Source organism: Lissotriton helveticus, chromosome 9 (assembly GCF_964261635.1).
Source record: "Lissotriton helveticus chromosome 9, aLisHel1.1, whole genome shotgun sequence".
NCBI classification, from domain to species: Eukaryota; Metazoa; Chordata; class Amphibia; order Caudata; family Salamandridae; genus Lissotriton; species Lissotriton helveticus.
The window spans coordinates 1093024276-1093044235 of record NC_136070.1 but is presented as its reverse complement, the minus strand read 5'-3'; the positions used below and the strand labels follow the sequence as shown (position 1 = coordinate 1093044235).

The 19960-nt window shown below is 42.7% G+C and overlaps 1 protein-coding gene across 1 annotated transcript in view; it reads left to right on the top strand.

Moving 5' to 3' along the window:
* The window catches only part of SLC25A26 (solute carrier family 25 member 26), an 875117-nt gene that overhangs the window by 25945 nt on the left and 829212 nt on the right, over positions 1-19960 (top strand). Inside the window, exon 2 of the mRNA XM_078662304.1 lies at positions 18414-18570. Within this exon, the coding sequence (XP_078518430.1) occupies positions 18414-18570 (157 nt within the window). The remainder of the gene's footprint in view (positions 1-18413; positions 18571-19960) is intronic.

The following is a 19960-nucleotide window of genomic DNA, read 5'->3' as shown; positions in this document are numbered from 1 at the left end:
ATGTGAAGCCAGCTGTTTTACCATATGTAACCCCTTTAATACCAAATGCAAGGACACCACACAGGTTATATATATAAAATATATATGTATTTATAACTAAATGAATCCTCTGAACTCTTTATGAGATCAGAGGCACACGCACATAACAAGATACTTAATTATCATACAATAAGTTGCACAAAATACAGTAATGCCCTAGGGGCACTTCGAACCATATACTAAAATAGTGGTATAAGAACCACATCACGAACAAAGGATAGGCCTAGGGCCTGGAGAATCGCTGGAGCTACGCTGTACTACCAAAGGATAGGGAGCAGGAGGCCCACGGGATGCGTGTGCAGTGTCTTTACACACACGCGAGTTACCATAGAGTTACAATGGGAACGAAAGAATTGGAAACTAGTTCTTTTAGGGCACTTCCGAATGGACTAGGAGAAAGCTACTTGAAACTTGGACACTAGGATAGTCAATACCCACAGGAGTACCGAAATACTCGCGTTACCTCACCCACAGGAAGCGGGTGCATGGTGTCAAAGTGTGTCGGGTTTCGTCGCTGAATCCTATGGAGCCGTGAAGAAAGATGCTGCAGGCGACCAGGAGGGAAGTGTCCGGTGGGATCCAAGGGCGGATCAAGGATGAAGAGTACCTGAAAGCAGAGGGGACATAGTCTGGGTCACTAGCCAGTGACCAGGATGGAACCAGGACGGAACCAGGCAACGTCGAGAAGCAATCAGGTGATGTCGTGAAGCTTGTCTCTACAGCCACGTGGACCAGGAGGTGTCGACGACGACCAGGAGCTGGATACGGACTGCCCCACGAAGGCTCTCACTGTCGGCGGTGTTGGCTTCCTGATTGGAGTCAACAAGCCTTGGCAAAGGCAACCCACACAGGAATCGAAGATGGCTTCTGGATCAGACCAGCAAGGTCTGATGGGCTTCTCCTTTTCAGGAAAGCAGGGGCCAGTCTGGAGCAACCAGACCAGCGGTGTAGATTCAAAGGATCGTCGTCACAGAGGCCACTAGCCAACGGGCAAGTGACCGGACAGACGCGTCGAGCAGGAAAATTCAGAAGGGCCCCACGCAGAACTCGTAGAGTGCTGATCTTCGGTGCAGCTGGTGCTCGGGGCTGGGGCTTCTCAATCCCCAATGCACAACTTCGAGGATGCCTCAGAAGTTGCACAGAAAGCAATTCGCTGGCTTTCCAAGATGGCCGGTCCCACGTCTCTTGTCGCCTCCATGGGTCTCAGCTTTGCTGTGGCTGTGGATCGGGCTGTTAGAAGTCTGGAAGTCCGGGTCTTGTCAGGCTCTGCGCTCGGGCTCCGGCGGGAGCGTCGACAAAGCAAACCGTTGATCGCTTGATGGTGCCTGCTTACACAGGGTGGTCACTCCTTGACCACAAGGGAGATTCTTCAGTCTTCTATCTTCAGGTAGAACGTCGAAGGTCCAGAGTTTCGTTTCAAGTTTCAGTCCGGATAAATCCAAAGTGTTGGGACTTGGGTCCTACCTATATACCAAATTTAGGGGCTGGATTACCTGCTAGGTCCCTCCTATGGGTGGGACCAGGGAAGGGGGTAGTTACACCCCTTTCCCTTTGTCCAGTTTTGCGCCAAAGCTGGGGCTGGAGTGCCCCAGCACCGGTTTGAACTGGACTATGCATGGGACACCTTGTGTGCCCCAGGCAGTGTGTCATTTCATTCAGCCCTCCCTGCCCCAATACACTATGGCCTGTCTGGGCTGGTGCTAGCAGAATTTTGGGCAATTTCACGTTCTCCACGGAACTCGAAATGACCTAAATTCCGGAAATTCCACGAGCGAATTTGCCTCCCAGGCCTAATTAATAAATGACAGCCTGGATAAGCTAGCTAAATGCCTAAAAACGTTGAGCCTAGAATTTCAACTTTATAAGAAGAGAGCCCCATTGTTGAAGACACTGTACAATGGCGTGAGTGAGACCTTATGAAGGAAATAGCAAAAAATGAAGACTTGGAATCCAGATTGTGTAAAAATAACAAATGTATATTGGGCTTCCTGTAAACTACTGCCATGGATATACCTGACCCATTGATTGAATCCTTCTTATTTACACTTCTGGAAAGGGAACATTTCTCTAACCTCCTGATTGTGGAGGGGGCACCCAGGTCTCTGGGCCTTCGATCCCTCGTAGGTCAATCGTCTCCAGATTGCTGAATTACGTGGCCGTGATACTTCGCTGCGCCTGGACCGGTAGAAAGCCCCTTAAAATATCAGTGATCTATCTCCATCTTCCTGAACCTCATTACGACTTAACAAGAGGCCGCAGAGAATTTCTGGACACATAAAAACTTATTAGAGCCTAAAAACATAAAATATGCCATGCTATACCCAGTTCGCCTGTGTCCAACTTCCAGATGGCCCACAGAGCTTCTCCAATTATAAAAAGGTACTTGAGTGCATCAAAAATCTACCAACTCTTAATCTTTAATGCAGAAGATCCCCCAGGAGCTGACTGGAGTCACCCCGTCACCAAGAGATGCAGCCCCTACTGCAACTCTAATTTTGGGGACTCAACCTGAATGGGCTATTAAATCCCAATGATATCCTTTTTGCTATGTTGCACTTGGGGTGTCCCTCTGTCATGAGAGCAGTGTGTGGCCCTTGGAGCATTTTAACTTAATCGGGGTTAACCCTGTGGGGCAACATTGTTTGACCTCTGGGAGCACGCACCCCTGGTAACAAGCTAGGAGCGGGAGACCATGCTAGGACCCACCCCCTTCCCCCGCGTAACATGCCTATGGTTTTGTTTGCGAGACAGTTTGGTTATGAGAGGCATTTTACTGATGGCTGGGGAATTTAATGTGGGCAGGGGTAGGGGGTGATTGGGAACCTGTTTGTTGTTGAAGAGCCACACACCGTTCATTCTTACTGCTTGGGTTTTGGCTGAAGCACACCATTCTTTGCTACCTATGACTGTCAAGCCCACCGATGAGCTAGATAAAAGTAATTACGTGGAACATCCGAAGTCTTGGCAACACAAAGAAAAAGAAAACAGCTCTTGCAATACATGGATGGGTACGGTGTGGAGGTGAAATTCTTACAGTAGACACACCTGGCTCTGACTGCCGCTACTCCATGTTCACGATTTGTACTATGCATCCTACAGTGCATACTCTAGGGGTGTTGCCATACTCATAAAAAATGCGCTATATCTCCACTTGAATTTTCTGCATGCAGACCCTTAAGGTAGATTTCTTCACATAGAAGATATGCTAAATGATACATACCTCAATTCCTATGCCCCTAATATGGATCCATACTCACATCTGCAGATTACATTTTGCCTGCAATATCCCCGGGGAGGGGACACCAGTTTGGCCCCTACCCCTACACTGGACAGCACCAGCGTCAATCAGGTGGACCATTCACAAGCCATGAAGGTGCTAATACACATACTAGAGATGCCCCCGCTTTTCCACCTTGGCACTCTCTCAGCGGTACCCTGAGAGATGTGGTCTTCGCTAAAGATTTGCATAATGCTATTACCAACATTTTAAAATGTAATATTGGCTCTGTCTCCTGATTAGCAACAGTATGGAAAACTTTCAAGCCATACATTTAAGGATTCACACTGAGGAAATATGTTGGAGTTCTGCAGTCAATTAGAACACGATTACTCTGTCTGGAGACAGAGATGGCACGACTGGAGTACATTTCTACCTCGACAATGGATCCACATGCACGTTAACAACTATGTGAGCACACAGGAGTGTAGGAGTCTACTAGATAGCGAGACATGATTTTCGGGCAAAGACGCAGAAGACAGACTGTATGGAGAGGATGACCTACCAAGCAACACACTAGCATGGTTGGTGTGGAGAAGACAATACATTCCCTCAAGCTGGATATTGAGGAGTTAATTAGGGGCTGGACTGCTGTTCCCTAGTTTCACTGTTACTATTCAAACCTATACACTAGCAAGGAACCCCCCCCCCGCCCCCCCCCGGCGCTGACATAAACCAATACTTGGAAAGGTCTCCACTGGCCTGACTAGAGGGTGCTCCCAAAGAGTTTCTAGTAGACCCTGTAACGGTACAAGAAATAGCCATTGCCATCGAGGATCTTGCGGGGGGAGAGGTTATCCCTAGCCAGTGATGGCCTTACAGCAGAATTATATAAAACATTCAAATATCTGCTAGCAACTCACCTGGCTACTCTTATCAAGAGGCACTCGATAGCGGAGAGCTTCCTTCGACCACCAGGGTTGCAATCATAACAGCTCTGCTAAAGTTGGGCAAGGACTGTCGGCGATGCCAGACTTACAGACCACTTTCTCTCCTCAACACAGACAACAAGATATTGCTACGCATCGGAGCTAATAGTTTTGACCTTCCCCACCGATGTCAGGGCTGATCATACCCAAACAGTCAGCGTTCGTCCCAAGTGGGGCAACTTCTAATAATCTCTGCATTTTATTTATCATGGCTCAAATTCGACTAGAAGTTAACACAGTTGCAGTCCTCCCAAATGCTGAGAAGGCATTTTATTCTTTCAAATGGCCATTCCTATTTGGGATTCTCTGCAAAATTGGCCTCCCATTTCAGTTGTTGAACCTTATTAAGCTACTAAACACTAGTCCAACGTCCAAATCCACATCAACGACTGCCTATTTGAACCAATTCGTATCGGCAGAGGTACTCTGCACATTGTCTACTGAGCCCCTGACAACCTGATTCCGTGGACCACCTCATACATAGAGGACTGACGTTCCCCAAGAAGCGTGTACTGCTGTTACTCTATCCTGATGATATCCTACTCTGTGTTAAAGATCCAGACACGCACCTCGCCCCACTTATAGTTGACATCACTTGACATGGGGATATGTCTGGGATATGCATCAACTGGATGCAATCCTATATATTTCCACTAACGGATTCTGCTAGTAAACTAGAGATTCTGCTCCCACTGGCGTGAGGGAAAATATTCCAATACCTCCAAACCAGACTTTTTTTCGCCACTTACGATCCCTGCTCACCTGACTAATCTGGGCAGGCCATAACTAGAGGCTAAAATGGGAGACACAAACGATACCCTTCGAATGGGGGATGGAGGGGCGTTGCATTCCCGGACATGGAATGATACTTTTATGCTGCACAGTCAAGCTATATCAAGGATATGACCCTACGGGTGGTACACCACATGTCCCCATACAAAAAGACCAAGTATTGTAAGGGTGCCTCTGCATAGTTATAGTTATTAAGAAATCAAAACTGGTACTGGCTCCTGTTTCTTACTATCCATATTTTATTTTACCAATGCTTTTTTTCCAATTGAGTTTAGAAAAAATCCTATTATTTAGATTTGGCTCTTCCCAAACAATTATTGAGGAGACATTTCCTGTTTTTTCCACTTCCAGGTCATATGAAATATCACCATAGGAAAGGAGGTTGAATGAACGACTAGGTGTTGCGCAACATCCCTTCTTTTTCTTGCGGTTAGCTCCAGTCGCTTAACTCCCCCCTCGCTCAGCATTTCTCCAGTTTTCCAGTCTGACTACTCTGCCTTAATTCTTGAAAGTTTTCTTTTTTCTGGACTCCAGTTTTTCTCCTTCAAAGTACTGAAGTATACTTTAGGCTGCTCCCATACATCTTTGACCCTTTTTCAATCTGGATCCCAAAGCAGCAGATATTTACTCCATGTCAAGAAATTATCATCAGTGTCACCCAGGAATCCTGCTCTTAGCAATATGGCAAAAAATGCCCGAGCTTAAATCTTGTAACAATATTGAATTCATTATTTTATTCGACTCCTTGATTTTCTTTCTAAAAGGACTCCACTAAATACATTTACTGTGCTGACATGTTTGAAGAAATTTCTTCCTACTTACATGTTGTGTCACTGCAGTTGGAGAGCTTTAGTTCAGACTTGCATGCATGGTCACATGACCTATGGATTGCTTTTTGATGAGGTGCGCCAAGTCAAAATATTAAACCCACTGGATATCAGTTGCACTTAGGTGGTTGTTGTCATCAATCATCATATCCTATAGAAGATGTCAAATGTAGCACAAGCAATGAATCCTGGTTGGGGGGAGAAAAAGGGTCAAGGTTGTCCTTATATATTATTGTGGACATTTGACTCCTTAAACAATAGCTTTCCAATTTTTAAAATATTTTTAAAACACATTCTTGACATGGACACTCCCGTAGTTAACATTTTTCATGAAATGTCATTACAAATGACATACACAGAAACATTATTTGCTGAGTTAAAGTTATCTGCTAGTTAAAATAGGACTTTCCTGTAAAACTCTGTTGCTGTGGGGCACCTAAAAAGGCAATCCTCTGAAGTGCATCAGCTGAGGGAGCATACACCCACCTACTCCCTCACCGGGCACTGCTCATGGACTTGCACAGTACATCAAATGTGATGTACTGTGGTCCTACTGAGAGCACATACGCATCAAGTATATATGTGGAGGGGTCACTAGGACCTCCCGTATTACAGTGACCATAGTGTGCGTGAGAAGAGTGGCACGTGCATATGATTGGTGTGGATGCCTGGCACATGAATGTCAAGAGAGTGTAGCAGAGCATTTAGATAACATTATCATGTTTGAAAAAGATGTTCTACTAGGGTGTATATCTGGTGTATAAAGTACATAAAGCCCCTCAGTGAGAGTTTGTATGAGCATAGTAAGCGGTGATGAGTAAACATGGAATTTTTATAAGCCTTCTGTTTAAAGCATACTATGTCTCTGCCAGAAGTGTATATAAAGGACCTATGGTACCTGAGCGGTGTAAAAGGAACATAGTATAAGGAAATTGTGTCTGTTGTGAGTGTGAATACACAGTGTAGTCCTCGGTGTAACAGCTTCTCTTTACATACGTTTTTTGAGAACAAAGTTTTGTATAATGGGCCATACAGTTTTTTTCTGCTTTCTTATGTTCCCCATGTGCACACAGCCATATTAGTCAGGAAGATTTAAATCTAAGCAAGACAAAGGTGTGGTGATGCCAAACATCTGTTGGTTGTGCAGTGCACTGTTCTTCTGAGGGGTTAAAGTTGCACCTGAGTCTTCGCCTGACTCTAGATTCTGGGTTTTACAAAGTGGTTGTCGAAATTCGTGGCGACATTGATGATGTCATAGAAGATATCTTATGTGTGTTCTAGTCATTGCGGTTATTGACGATACCAGTGGTGGAATAAGTGATGTTGTGGTTTCAGTTGTTCTTTGATTTCATTTGTTTTAGACACACCACTTCGCCAACACGTGTTTCGTATTTAGCTGTTGCAGTCACAGCAGACTTCATCAGGGCTTTATGTTCAGTATGGGTGGACTTAGGATACAATTGTCCAGTATGGGAATTCCCACGAGTTGGTTGTGTATATTCTCACAGAGTCTTCTTCATACATCTAGAGCATGTGTGTTATGGTCACTGGTAAAAGTCTTGTCAGTGGTGTCCCCTCCATCTTAAAAGGGGGCTCTTATCAGTTCCCTTTGCCAAATTACTAAATTAATGTGCTTTTATGTGGAACTTTTTTTGTTTTTTTATTAACTTCCCCCGGCTGCACACATTTATGATACTTCTGCTAAAGCTGTTCACACTGTTTAAGCCTCATTCACTGTCAAGGTAAGATCTCTTCCCATGAAAAAGGCAGGCAACTTCTAACAGTATGCTGGAAAGCTTGCTTTTTATTACTTGTAAAGCAGATGCTTTAGCCTTAAAACGTTTGTGGCATTTCCTATTCATGCCGTTCTTTACACTTTGTAGGCATTATCTTTATTGATTTTTTTCAACGTAATCTATTTGTTCATTATGATCAAATTCTAAATGTTGTATTAAACATTGCACTATAAAAATAAAGTTAATATACAGGAGCTATGCTATATTTTACTACTAAACTGGCAGCCACAGGTGCAGTTACTTTGCAGACAACAGAGTCATGATTTCAATGGTGCAGCAGGTGCAGTGACACCAGGACCAACACCTCTAGGTACCCCACTAAATACCTAAAATTGCTATATTTTACTACTAGACAGGCAGTCACAAGTGCAGTTATCTTGCAGGCAACAGGGTCATGATTTGAATGATGCAGCAGTGCAGTAGCACAGGCTCCAAAAGTTGTCAGAACTCCTCTAAACACATAATATTGCTATATTTGACTTCTAAACAGGCAGTCACAATTGTTGTAACCTTGCAGTTAAAAGGGGTGTGATTTGATTGTTACAGCAGTTGCAGTGGCACCGGGGCCAAGAGCTCTAGGGAACCCACTAAACCCAGATTATCGCTAACCTTTAAAACCATACAGGCAGTCACAAGTGCAGTTACCTTGCAGACAACAGTCATGATTTCAACGGTGCAGCAGGTGCAGTGACACCAGGACCAAAACCTCTAGGTACCCCACTAAATACCTAAAATTGCTATATTTTACTACTAAACAGGCAGTCACAAGTGCAGTTATCTTGCAGGCAACAGGGTCATGATTTGAATGGTGCAGCAGGTGCAGTAGCACCGGGCCCAAAAGTTGTCAGAATTCATCTAAACAATTAATATTGGCATATTTGACTACTAAACATGCAGTCCCAATTAGTTACCATGCAGTTAAAAGGAAATTGGTTTGAATGGTGCAGCACATGCAGTGGCACTGGGGCCAACAGCTCTAGGAACCCCACTAAACCCAGAGTATTGCTAAATTTTACTATTAAACAAGACCGTAACAAGTGCATTTATCAAGCAGACAATAGGGTCATGATTGTAATGGTGCAGCAGTGCAGTAGCACCAGGACCAAAAGCTCAAGGCACCCCACCAAACACCTAGTATTAGTATATTTTACTACTAAACACGCAGTCACAAGTGCAGTTACCTTGCAGACAACAGAGTCATGATTTCAATGGTGCAGCAGGTGCCGTGACACCAGGACCAAAACCTCTAGGTACCCCACTAAATACCTAAAATTGCTATATTGCACTACAAAACAGGCAGTGACAATTGCAGTTACCTTGCAGTTGAAAGGGGCTTGATTTTAATGGTGCAGCAGATGCAGTGACACCGGGGCCAAAAGCTCCAGGCACCCCACTAAATACCAAATAATGCTATATTTTATTCTTAAACAGGCAACCACAAGTGCAGTTACCTTGTAGACAGCAGTTTCATGATTTGAATGGTGCATCAGGTGCTGTAGCACCGGGCCCAAAAGTTGTCAGAATTCATCTAAAAGCATAATATTGCTATATTGGGCTACTAAACAGGCAGTCCCAATTCAACTTACCATGCAGTTAAAAGGGACTTGATTTGAATGGTGCAGCACGTGCAGTGGGACCAAAAGCTCTAGGGACCCCACTAAACCCAGAGTAATGCTAAATTTTACTATTAAACAAGACAGTCACAAGTGCATTTATCAAGCAGGCAATAGGTTCATGATTTAAATTGTGCAGCAGTGCAGTAGCACCAGGACCAAAAGCTCCAGGCACCCCACTAAACACCTAATATTGCTATATTTTACTACTAAACATGCAGTCACAAGTGCAGATACCTTGCAGAGTACAGGGTCATGATTTGAATGGTGCTGCAGGTCCTGCAGGCAAATCTCGCCACTCCAAAATGCAAAGACATGGAATAGCAGTTGCTGAGGTGAAGGTCTGTTTTCACTAAATTATTTGTTTGGCAGTTAAATTACAGCTTTTGGTACAGGTTGAAAGATTCTTTGCATATATGTAAGCCTCTCATGTCATGCAGTAGCGTTTCATCCAACAACCGTGTAGTTTAACATGCTCAAGGAAATCAAGTTAGTGCTTATGTGGAAATGTGGGCAGTGTGGGAGTCAGGCTGGCAAGCACCTTTGGCATTTACTTCTCATTTACAGAAAAGACGCTCTGTCTGGTGACCTCTCTTGTTTTTTTTGTTCATGCTCTTATAACATGCCTGCTGCTCTCACACACAGACCACCTGTCAGTGGCGAAGAGCGCTGTGCAGGAACACACGGCGGAGGTGCTGTGCATTCGTGTTGCTTTTTTTTTAAATTATTTGCTTTTTTTTATATTACCATGGCGCCTGCTAACCAGGCCCAACACCAGCGCTCTTTCCCTTAAACTGGAAATGTGAATTGGTGTTTACTTTTGCAACCCTGTAAGGCCCTAGGATATGGTACCAGGCGGTACCCAGGGCAGGGATGTTTAAGGGGAAACAGGGCTGTAGCACTTGTTGTACCACCCGAGTAACCTGTGTTGTACCGAAGTCTGCAGGTCTGATATGTCTGCCCTGCACGAGCAGCTTGCCTGCTTGAGTTCGACACTGCACACACCATGTGTGACGGGGTCACCTCACTGCATTTGATATATGTCAGTCACCCCTACGGTAAGCCTCCTATAGCACAGGAGGCAGGGTGCATTATGTTATATGTGTGGAAGTATATGTGCAAGCATATATTGGTGTATGGTACCATTCTAAATGTAATTCTACCGCAAGTGACCGCCGATCCAACGAATAACATGAGCTGGCATATGGGCATTACCGATATGTCTAGCTTTATGATGGCCCACCGATTTCTTTCATGTTTGGTGTCAAACACTGTGCTTTTATAAACCCCAACACGATGGCGGTGTCAAGGTTTAACCAGCATGTAACTAGGTGGCACTGTAGACCGTGTCCACCAAGTTAACCCAGTGTTCTTGTGCCTTGGTGGACTTTTCGAAGTTTTGCCGCCAAGACAGAAGTCTGACTACATGTTAGGGAGCGTGTGCCGCTCCCAGAGGCCAAAGACAAAAACCAGTGTGAGCAGGAGGTGACATCTCTGCCCACATAGGATGGCTAGTGATCAAGACCAGTGCGGCAGTGAGCCTCAAAGGCTTCACTGGCACCAATGGACAAAGGAACTTGTCCCCCACTCAAGGACAATGCCTCCCCCTGCCCCAGGCACTGTTTTCACAGGCAGGTGGAAATTTAGCTATGCAGGAGACGCCCACCTCCACAAGGCCGACCACACCAAGTTGGAAAGACTTTTCTGACATGCATAAGTGGATTTGTATTTTTGTCTTTAATGAGGACCTTCATTTCCATTCTAAACCTTTCATACAAAGCATAGTCCTTTATTAGATTTTTCCCCATAGTCCTAATTGTGGTTGTTCTACGCCCTATCCTCCCTGATCTCTCCGTTGGTCGACCCTTCTGCTTACCTTGATCACTATTCTCTGATATGTTATAGCCACTGATTCCAATTTATCTCTATACTCTTATACTGTTCTATGTTTCTATTACAAATGTGCTGTTGGTCTCTGTTATGTTAAAATTCAAATAGATCACCGTTTTGTTCTGTGGAAAGTACTCTGTTGCCTTGTGGCTAGACCCGCAATCTATACATAAATAAATTAAAATAAAATGGTTTTGGCAAAGTACGTCTACACACAATTCCTACAAGATAGACAAACACAAACTGAAAAGGCTATGGCTTAGTTAGTGCACTTTGTAGGTTAAAAAAAAGTGTTTGACCGTGGCAATCCGCATGTTATGTGAGAAACACTGTCAATCAATCAATCAAGAATTTATAAAGTGCGGCAAATTGCCTGTGAAGGTCTCAAGGTGCTGAAGTTGCTAACTGCTTCGTGTTGCTTTGTTCAATCAAAGAAAACATGAAAAGCAATAGGAAGTCACTTAAAAACTGGGGAAAAAGCAAGGAGAAAAAAATGAAAATTAGAGAAAAGCAAGGAGAAGGCACTCAAAAACGGGGGGAAAAGAAAGGAGAAAGTTGTGAGAATTAAGAAAAAGCAAGGTGAAGGCACTCAAAAAGCGGGGGGAAGGAAGTATAGTGCAGTGAAAAATGAGGGAAAAGCAAGGAGAAATAACAAAGAAAACGGGGAAGAAGCAAGGGGAAGACCGGCGCAAGAGCGATGCAGCAGCACAGAGAGCTGGGCCTGGGACTGTACACTCTTGATACCCTGGTACATTAGTGGTCTCTACTATTTAGAGATATTAACCTACCTAAAATAAAACCTTGCACAAGGGGAAGACAGTCCCAAGAGCGATGCAGCAGCGCGGGTAGAGATGCGGCCTCCACTAAGTAGGTCCTGGGAAGAGGGAAGGGTGGTGGGAGGCGGTGAGTGGGGTTAGGCAGGAGTGGCAATGAGGGAAAAAGAATGGAGAAAGAATGAAAACCTGGGGAAAGCAAGGAGAAGGCACTCAAAAACGTGGGAAAAAGCCAGGGGAAAGCAGTGAGAATGAGAGAAAAGCAAGGAGAAGGCACTAAAAAATGGGGCAAAAGCAAGGAGAACGCAGTGAGAATCAGGGAAAAGCAAGGAGAAAGCACTCCGAAAACGGGTGAAAAGGAAGGAGAAAGCAGTGAAAAATGAGGGAAAAGCAAGTAGAAAGCACTCGGAAAACGAGGAAGAAGCAGCGAGAAGGCAGGTGCACGAGCGATGCAGCAGCACGGAGAGAGCTGGGCCTGGACCTGTACACTCTTGTTACCCTGGTACAATAGTGACCTCTACTAAGTAGAGATATTAAGCTACCTAAAATAAAACATTGCACACAACTTTAGTTGGAGTGTCATTAAGGTTTCACCGAAAACCGAAAAAGACACATATTCTCCAGTTAGCATCAGCTTAACACAGTTAACCCAATTCCCCTTGTACTGTTCATGACTTCACACATAGGACACTGCGGAAGGCATCATAGACAACATCACTGATCTGATGTGGCATGAGATGTTACTTTTTCACATGTGATTGTATATACTGGATATATGCAGAGGACTTTTTAGCGGCAAAGGATACCTATTTGGTGGATATGATTAAATGTTGTGGCTATTCCAGCACTACCTAAGTACTGAAAATACTTTTCTGCTCAAAAACTGTTGACTAAAATGTATTGGATTTTGTTGGTTTTCATGAATTTTTGTCAAGGCGTTTTTAATTTTTTTTAAAAATGTGCGTGTTTATAAAAAAAAATCTCTTTGCGTAAAAAACAAATTAAACCTGAAATCTTAGCTTTTGATTGGTGGAGCATCGTAAATATTTGTAACTTTTCAGTAAGTAAATGATTTCAGGAGTCTTTCAAAGACTGTGCCGATCTTTTACAACCAAATTCAACCAGCCAACCTTCCAGTGGTTTTGCTGGTTTCATGAGGCTTTGATGGGAACCACTTTGTCAAAAGTGTTGGATAGCCTTTGGTGGGGTTAACATGACCACTATGAGGGCGTCTACTGGTCGAGCAGATTGATCTGACTAATAGAAACTTAGGTTGAGGTTCTTTCATGACCTTTAAGTGTATTTGAGTAGGAGGCTGAAGAAGAAGGGGTGTGAGTCTGAAGATTATAATCACTCCAGCTGAAGGGTATGTTTTCTGCCACTGAGACCAGTCCTATAATTGTCTCAAAAGTATGGCCTAGAGTTTGAGTGGGTCCAATGACTAGTTGGTAGCGGTCAAGAGCTTCAAAGTTAGCGACGAGCAGTGCAGTAGAGTGCAGCTCTGTTAATGAGAGATTGAGGTCACACAAGATGCACAGATTTGGGTAGTCAATTTTTGATGTCGGAAACAGAATCTAGGAGAGCGTCTGAGAAAGCATTGCTCTGTGGTTGGCATACGAGCAGAAAGGAGGCAGAGAAGACTAGAGTTTGTGGGTAATGCACAAGGATGCATACTCCATTGTTTATTTTTAGAAGGTAGCCGTCGTTGGCGATATTGTATTTGCTATTACTAGTCCCTAACCACATTCCCAGCAATTATACTTCTTCATGCAAGATTCCTGTGGCTTTTGATGCTCTGGAAGTACAAGTAGAACTTCTCATGGAACTTTCTCCCTGTGGAAATAAAAACCTACATTTTTCAGAAAGTTAAACATGCATTGCAGTTTGCTTCCGAAAAACTTGATTTAGCTAGGATTAGGAGGGTTAGAGTAAAGAGGCCAAGAGCTTATGCCTGGAAGTCTAGGAATCATGAAGATGTCCGTGTGTAACCTATGGGTGTTGGGAATATAAAAAGATGGAACAATGGGGAAAACGTACACTCCTGTTATCTCAATTTCTCTTTTGTTGGAGAATAACAAAAATAACGTATGTAATTGTTTGAAAATTGCATAGGTAATGACCTAAAGTATAATTTTACATTTCTTTTTGTAGCATCTTCTAAGTGTTTTGCTATGTGTTATCCAGATAAATCCAGATAAACTATTGTTGACTTAATCCTCACATGCCACCATTTTACTGTGGTGTAAGAGTTGCTCAGATCCCAACGCATTCATACCACATTTTTGCATTCTTCCCACTCCGCTATATTTTAGATGTGGGAGCCATCCAGCAACATGCTGTTGTTACACAGTGATTACGTGTGTTTTGAGGCGACAGTTGAAGACCAGCGCGTGCAATGAGGCTGCATATTCTCCCATTTTCGCTGTCCTTTCTTGGAGGCGATTTAAATTCATGAAGTCTGAGAATCCGAAGATGCAATTAGCGACTTTTGATTAATGTTTTATTGGATGGTCAGATTAAACCTGATCCATTTTATTTTGATCTGATAAGGTTGCTGATGGAGCATGAAGCGTAAATCAATTCATGCTAAGCCGCTTGATAGATGAAAAGAGAAATTATGTTATTGATTACAGCGTCACTGGTAGGTAGCAGCTGAGCTCCTCTTGGATAATAAATATAAAACACGATTATGTTGGTTCTTTTCTTTGTGGGTAACTTCTCGTAATTGCTTAAAGGCCACAGCACACAGATGCTTCGACACACACATTTGCATGAAGGGCCCACACTCAATCACTCTCACACTCACACACACACACACACACACACACACACACACACTCTCTCATGCACTCCCTCTCTCACACGCTCTCACTATGACACAGAGCGTGCACACCATGACCTGCGTTTTGATTATATTAATCTGCTGTTAGCCTATTTCAACTCCAGTTGTGCCACTTAATATCATAGCATGTTGCACACTTACCCACACTTCTTTAAAGCAATAGCTACACCCAAGTGTGAGATGTATATTAATAAACATCTAAATTGAAGAAGGCTCTGTTGGAGATGGGAGAAACACTAGATGAAGAAAACAAGATGTTTTACATTTTTTTCAGCCAAGTGCCTCGTTACAAGTACCAGGGTAAACCAATGAGGCAGGTAACTGGAATTACCGACCCCATCTGCACGTGAGACCCTACTCACTGAAAAAACACAAAGGTTATAATAAAATTTGACTTCAACTTTTTTTGTTCACATGCAAGAATCTCTGCGCCCAATCCGCTGCGGGTGGTCAAGCTCCACTATGCTAGGCCTTTGCCAAACAAAGCGTGGTTGGTTGCTGGGCATGGTCAAAGCCATCCCTTAGATATGTAATTTATATTTGTGTATAGTGTATTAATCAGAGCATTTTAGCAAGGAATGCTGTACATAATAGCAAGGTGGTTAAAAAGAATTTAAAACCTTTTGGTTGATAGCATTAACAGGATGTTATTACAGGTTTTGATAAGTGAGAGACAATGCAAAACATTGCAGCCATTAAGTACATAAATGTGTTTATTTACATGGGAACACGACTAACTTGGCAACATAGCTGAAGCAACAGAAGATAAAAAACAGGATATTGATGATGGACCTTTCCTTCTTGTTTGATGAGGTATATATTTTTTAGAGTCTTAAAAGCGGAGAGAGAGTCGATGGAGTTCAAGTCAGTGGGGAGTGCGTTCCATCATAAGCATGTTACAAGAACAAATCCTTTAGGCCGCTTCGGGAAATTGTGATGTGGCTATGAGATTATGGTTTGCTGAACGTAGATTGCTTAATGTTTGGTTAGATCAGTACCTAACACGGATTTTGGAAAGGTAGTTGGTTGTGGACAGTTCAGTCATACTTTTGAAGGCTAAAGGCCTGATGTAGAGTTTAGTGGATGGGCTACAACATCCCAAACATGACAGATATACTGTCCACCATGTTACAAGTGCCAAAGGATATAATGGTATATAGTAAGGCCGATGGGATATCAGTCGTGTTTGTGATGAGCTACCCCATCTGCCAAACTCTAAATCACGCCCTAAGGCATGTTTCTAGAGGGCCCTGCTTTTGGCAGATAACCATCCAACCTGTTGATGATAGTGTGAGGTAGGTGTATATCTAGGGATGCTGTAGAGAGACCCTGTGGTGAAAAGTGAAACTTTATCTAGGGGGAACAAAGTGTGGGACCTTCTAATGAACTGTTCCAGTAGTTTAGCTAGTTGCAGTAATTGTATTTGTTATGATAAACTTTATCCTCACTGTACATTCGAAAGGTTTGTCAAGGTTTCTAGTTGATCCCATCAGAATGATATGAGAAATTGCCAGGGAGGTAGGTGCCCTTTTATCAGGTAACTAGATAATTAATTTCTGACATGAAGGAGTTCAATATAAGCGTGTAACCAGTCATCCAATGCCAAATAGCAGTATGGCAGTTATAGATTCATTTTTGAACGTCATGGGTAAAAGTTGAAAAAATGAAGAAAAAAATATTTGTATCATCTGCATAAAGATGTAGCATACGGAGCGAAAAGTGGAGGGTTGAGAACTGACCCTTGTGGGTCACCAGCTAGTAATGGAACTGGTTGTGAGAGCGATAAGCACCACAAGACATAGAAACGTTCAACCTAATGCATATGAGGAGCAGCACATGTCAGTAATAGCAAAGTTGAGAAGGGTAAATTTTAGGGTACAGTGACAAATTGTATTGAACGCAGTTAAGAGGTCTAGGTGTGTGGGAATAGATTGATATAGAGGGCTGAGATAATTAAATTAGCCACTTAAAGAGGGGGCAGTAGGGCACACCACAAAATAAATAAAAAGCTTACAATTGTTTTGAGAGTCAATCTTTAATATGGATAACTGAGAGATCTAAACACTTGAAGGATGCAACAAAAGCATTATTTAGTATATTTAGACTGCTCTAAAAATTACTGGTTTAGGCGAAATTTACAAAAATAATGCTGGAACTGTAAAACAGTTATGCAGATCTTAACTCTTACTTTGGAAAATGCCCTCCATTCGAAGCCTCATGGATATGGGCAATAGGTAATTTCAAATGACTCAGAAACAGTACATTAAATTAACTTTTGACTATTGATATTATGAAACATCAAGAAATTTGAAAAAACATAGACGAAGTTCTAAAACTTGCAGCATTGGAGGAGATTGGGTAGCCATTAAATAAATATTTGTTAGAGGATCTTATTCTTTTAGCTAGTGTTTCAGAGTGAATGCTCCAAACTATTTATCCCCGAGTCCTGGTGTGCTTCTGCCATGCAGATTCAATAGCCTATCCCAGCACGGCTACAATTTTGAAAACACAATACAATTAGCTCTTTCACATGATGTCTCTGGTGTCCCTAGCATGAAGAATCATCACTGGAGACGGTGGACTGTGACATCAGTGGCTGTTGCCAAACTTTGCATACTTCCCCCACACACGAGGAATGAGTTAAAGAATTGATGGTGCTGGCATGAACGATTGATTTACAGACTCGATGATCAGGTATACATATTTGATCGGATCTGGAAGCGCTTACTGCCAATAAATGAGGAGACCAGAGCAGGGCACTGCAGTAATAGATGCTGTCTGTGGGAAATGTTGGCTGATTTTTCCTAGTCTGATAAAGAGTGAGTTATCTGGAAATCCTGGAGATGGCTTGGAGTAGTTCATTGAACAGAGACTCCAAAGTTGCACGTCAGCCATTCTTGGTTAAAAGGGGAGTTATATCAGTTTTTTGTACCATATCCAGGGCACTGTCAGTTGGGATCCGCTCTGCCATTTGAGAAGTCTATAATGTATTGTTCCTTTTATCCTACACTTTGGATTAAAGCTGTTTATAATATCATATTCCTTGTTCTACTGCAAAACCGAAAATTGAAGGTTTAAAAGAGGAACATACGCCAATTACTACCCCTCTTTTCTCCTCTAAACTGATTTCTAATTATTAATTCTATTTTAATTATTTTCCTAAAGTTATCTTATCTCTCCCTTTAAAAAAAAAATGCATCAGCCGTCTGGAGAACTCTAACAAAGGTTGTCTCTTTTTAAAACCTATATATGCGAAGGAAAGTTTTATTAACATTCGGGACAGACATGCTGTACACGTTGTTCTGTATTTAATGCGTAGTCAATGCTTCACAGCTATGCATGGCTCTTCTTTTTATAACTGTACCGTCCCTGCCGTAGCAACTTCTGTATATCACATAATTCAACCAGCTGCAGGTTTAGAAAGCACAAAGGGTCTATAAAGGAGAGAAAAACGGTTGCTTGTAGTCAGCAATTTTCTCCCATTATTACAATGCATCCCTAATACAGCCCTTACAATAGAAAGCCAACAAGTGGCAAATGTTAAGACGTATAATATTATTTGACTTGTCTTTATATTCCTTTTTTTCAAATTGAAATTGGTGATAACTGACCAACTTCTATTTTTATTTCTTTAGGCAGGAGGCGTAGCAGGTGTTTGTGTTGACTTGGTGTTATTCCCGCTTGACACATTCAAAACACGACTACAGAGCCCGCAAGGATTTTACCCTGCGGGAGGCTTCCGCGGGATTTATGCGGGTGTCCCGTCGACCGCCATTGGGTCATTCCCTAATGGTAAGCAATGTTTACTTTTTTTTTTAACTGTTTTTATTGATACTAATGTTTACTTTTTATTGCAGCTTACAAAAAGTGAACGCTTATGCCATTGGCTGTTAAGAAGCTGTGGCCATATACCAATTAATTTCTGTTAGTTTAATTAATGGTTTGAAGATGTGCAATCGAATAGCGATATATGCCAGTCAGGAAATCACGCAAAACAGCAGATGCGTAATGTAAAATGTGTAAAATATATAATTACAAATATGCATGCACATTCTTAGATAATTGATGAAGCTTATGAAATACTATGCAGCCGCGTTCAATAGCGTTTGTTTTTAGTAGATTTCAACTCGGAGGCCGAATGGCAAAATGTGTTGATTTCGGTCAAAGTAGAGGGAAAATGTTGTTTATTTGCTTTTGCGATTTGCCAGAATGAGGCATGGTAGTATTGTTGTTGTATAATAAATAATTCAAGTTAAGTTAAATTGGAGATTTATTCCAAATCAAAGAGCACGTCCATACACTTCAGCAGCCAGCAAGAAACTGCCCAACAGTGAATATACAATGGAACATGGAACACAAGGCAATTCAAAAGAGTACAAGTTATTTAAAGGAAAATGCATAATACGTCACAAAATACAAATACATTACAGCATACTACAGGCATGTAATTCTCTTAGTATATATATATATATATATATATATATATATATATATATATATATATATATATATTTTACTGATTAGAGGTCACACCAATTTAAAAAGAATTTGTGTTTGTGTTCCATGGGCAGATGTACAAACACCTTTGTGTGTCATGGTGTCTCCGGGAGAGGAAAAAAGACATGCTTATGGAACGAAATGACGAGGGCTCCTAAGCTCGCTGTTAAGAACAGCAACCAGGCCTAATCAGTAGCGGCTGCTACCTGACGAGGTAGGGAGGGATGTTGGGGGGAGGGTGTAGGGCGGTGGGTTAATTAACAAAAAAAAAAACTACCTTAGAATGCCTGCCCCCTCCCCTGCGTCCCGTTCCTTCCTGCAGTCTGGTCACAATCAGGAAGCACCTGGCAACACAGGCTCCATTGAGCCAATCACATTGCCGCGTTGTGATTGTGTGCTCAGATTTGAACAGGGAGCCTGTGTATGTTCCTCACCAGGCGGTGTAATGCAGCCTGGTAAAAAACATGCAAAGTGCGACTGTACTGTTTGGTCGGCCTAAGAGGGCGGGCCAAACAGATCATGTGCACTTTGGGGAGTGCAAACCGCTCCCCCGTGCTGTGGCCAGCCCCGCCCCACACTCCACACAAGCCACTGACTGCATGCAATAGGAAAACAAGCATTGGCATAGCCAATAGTTCTTGCCTTTGGTACCTTATAAGTATTTAGTTATGCAGCACAATATCCT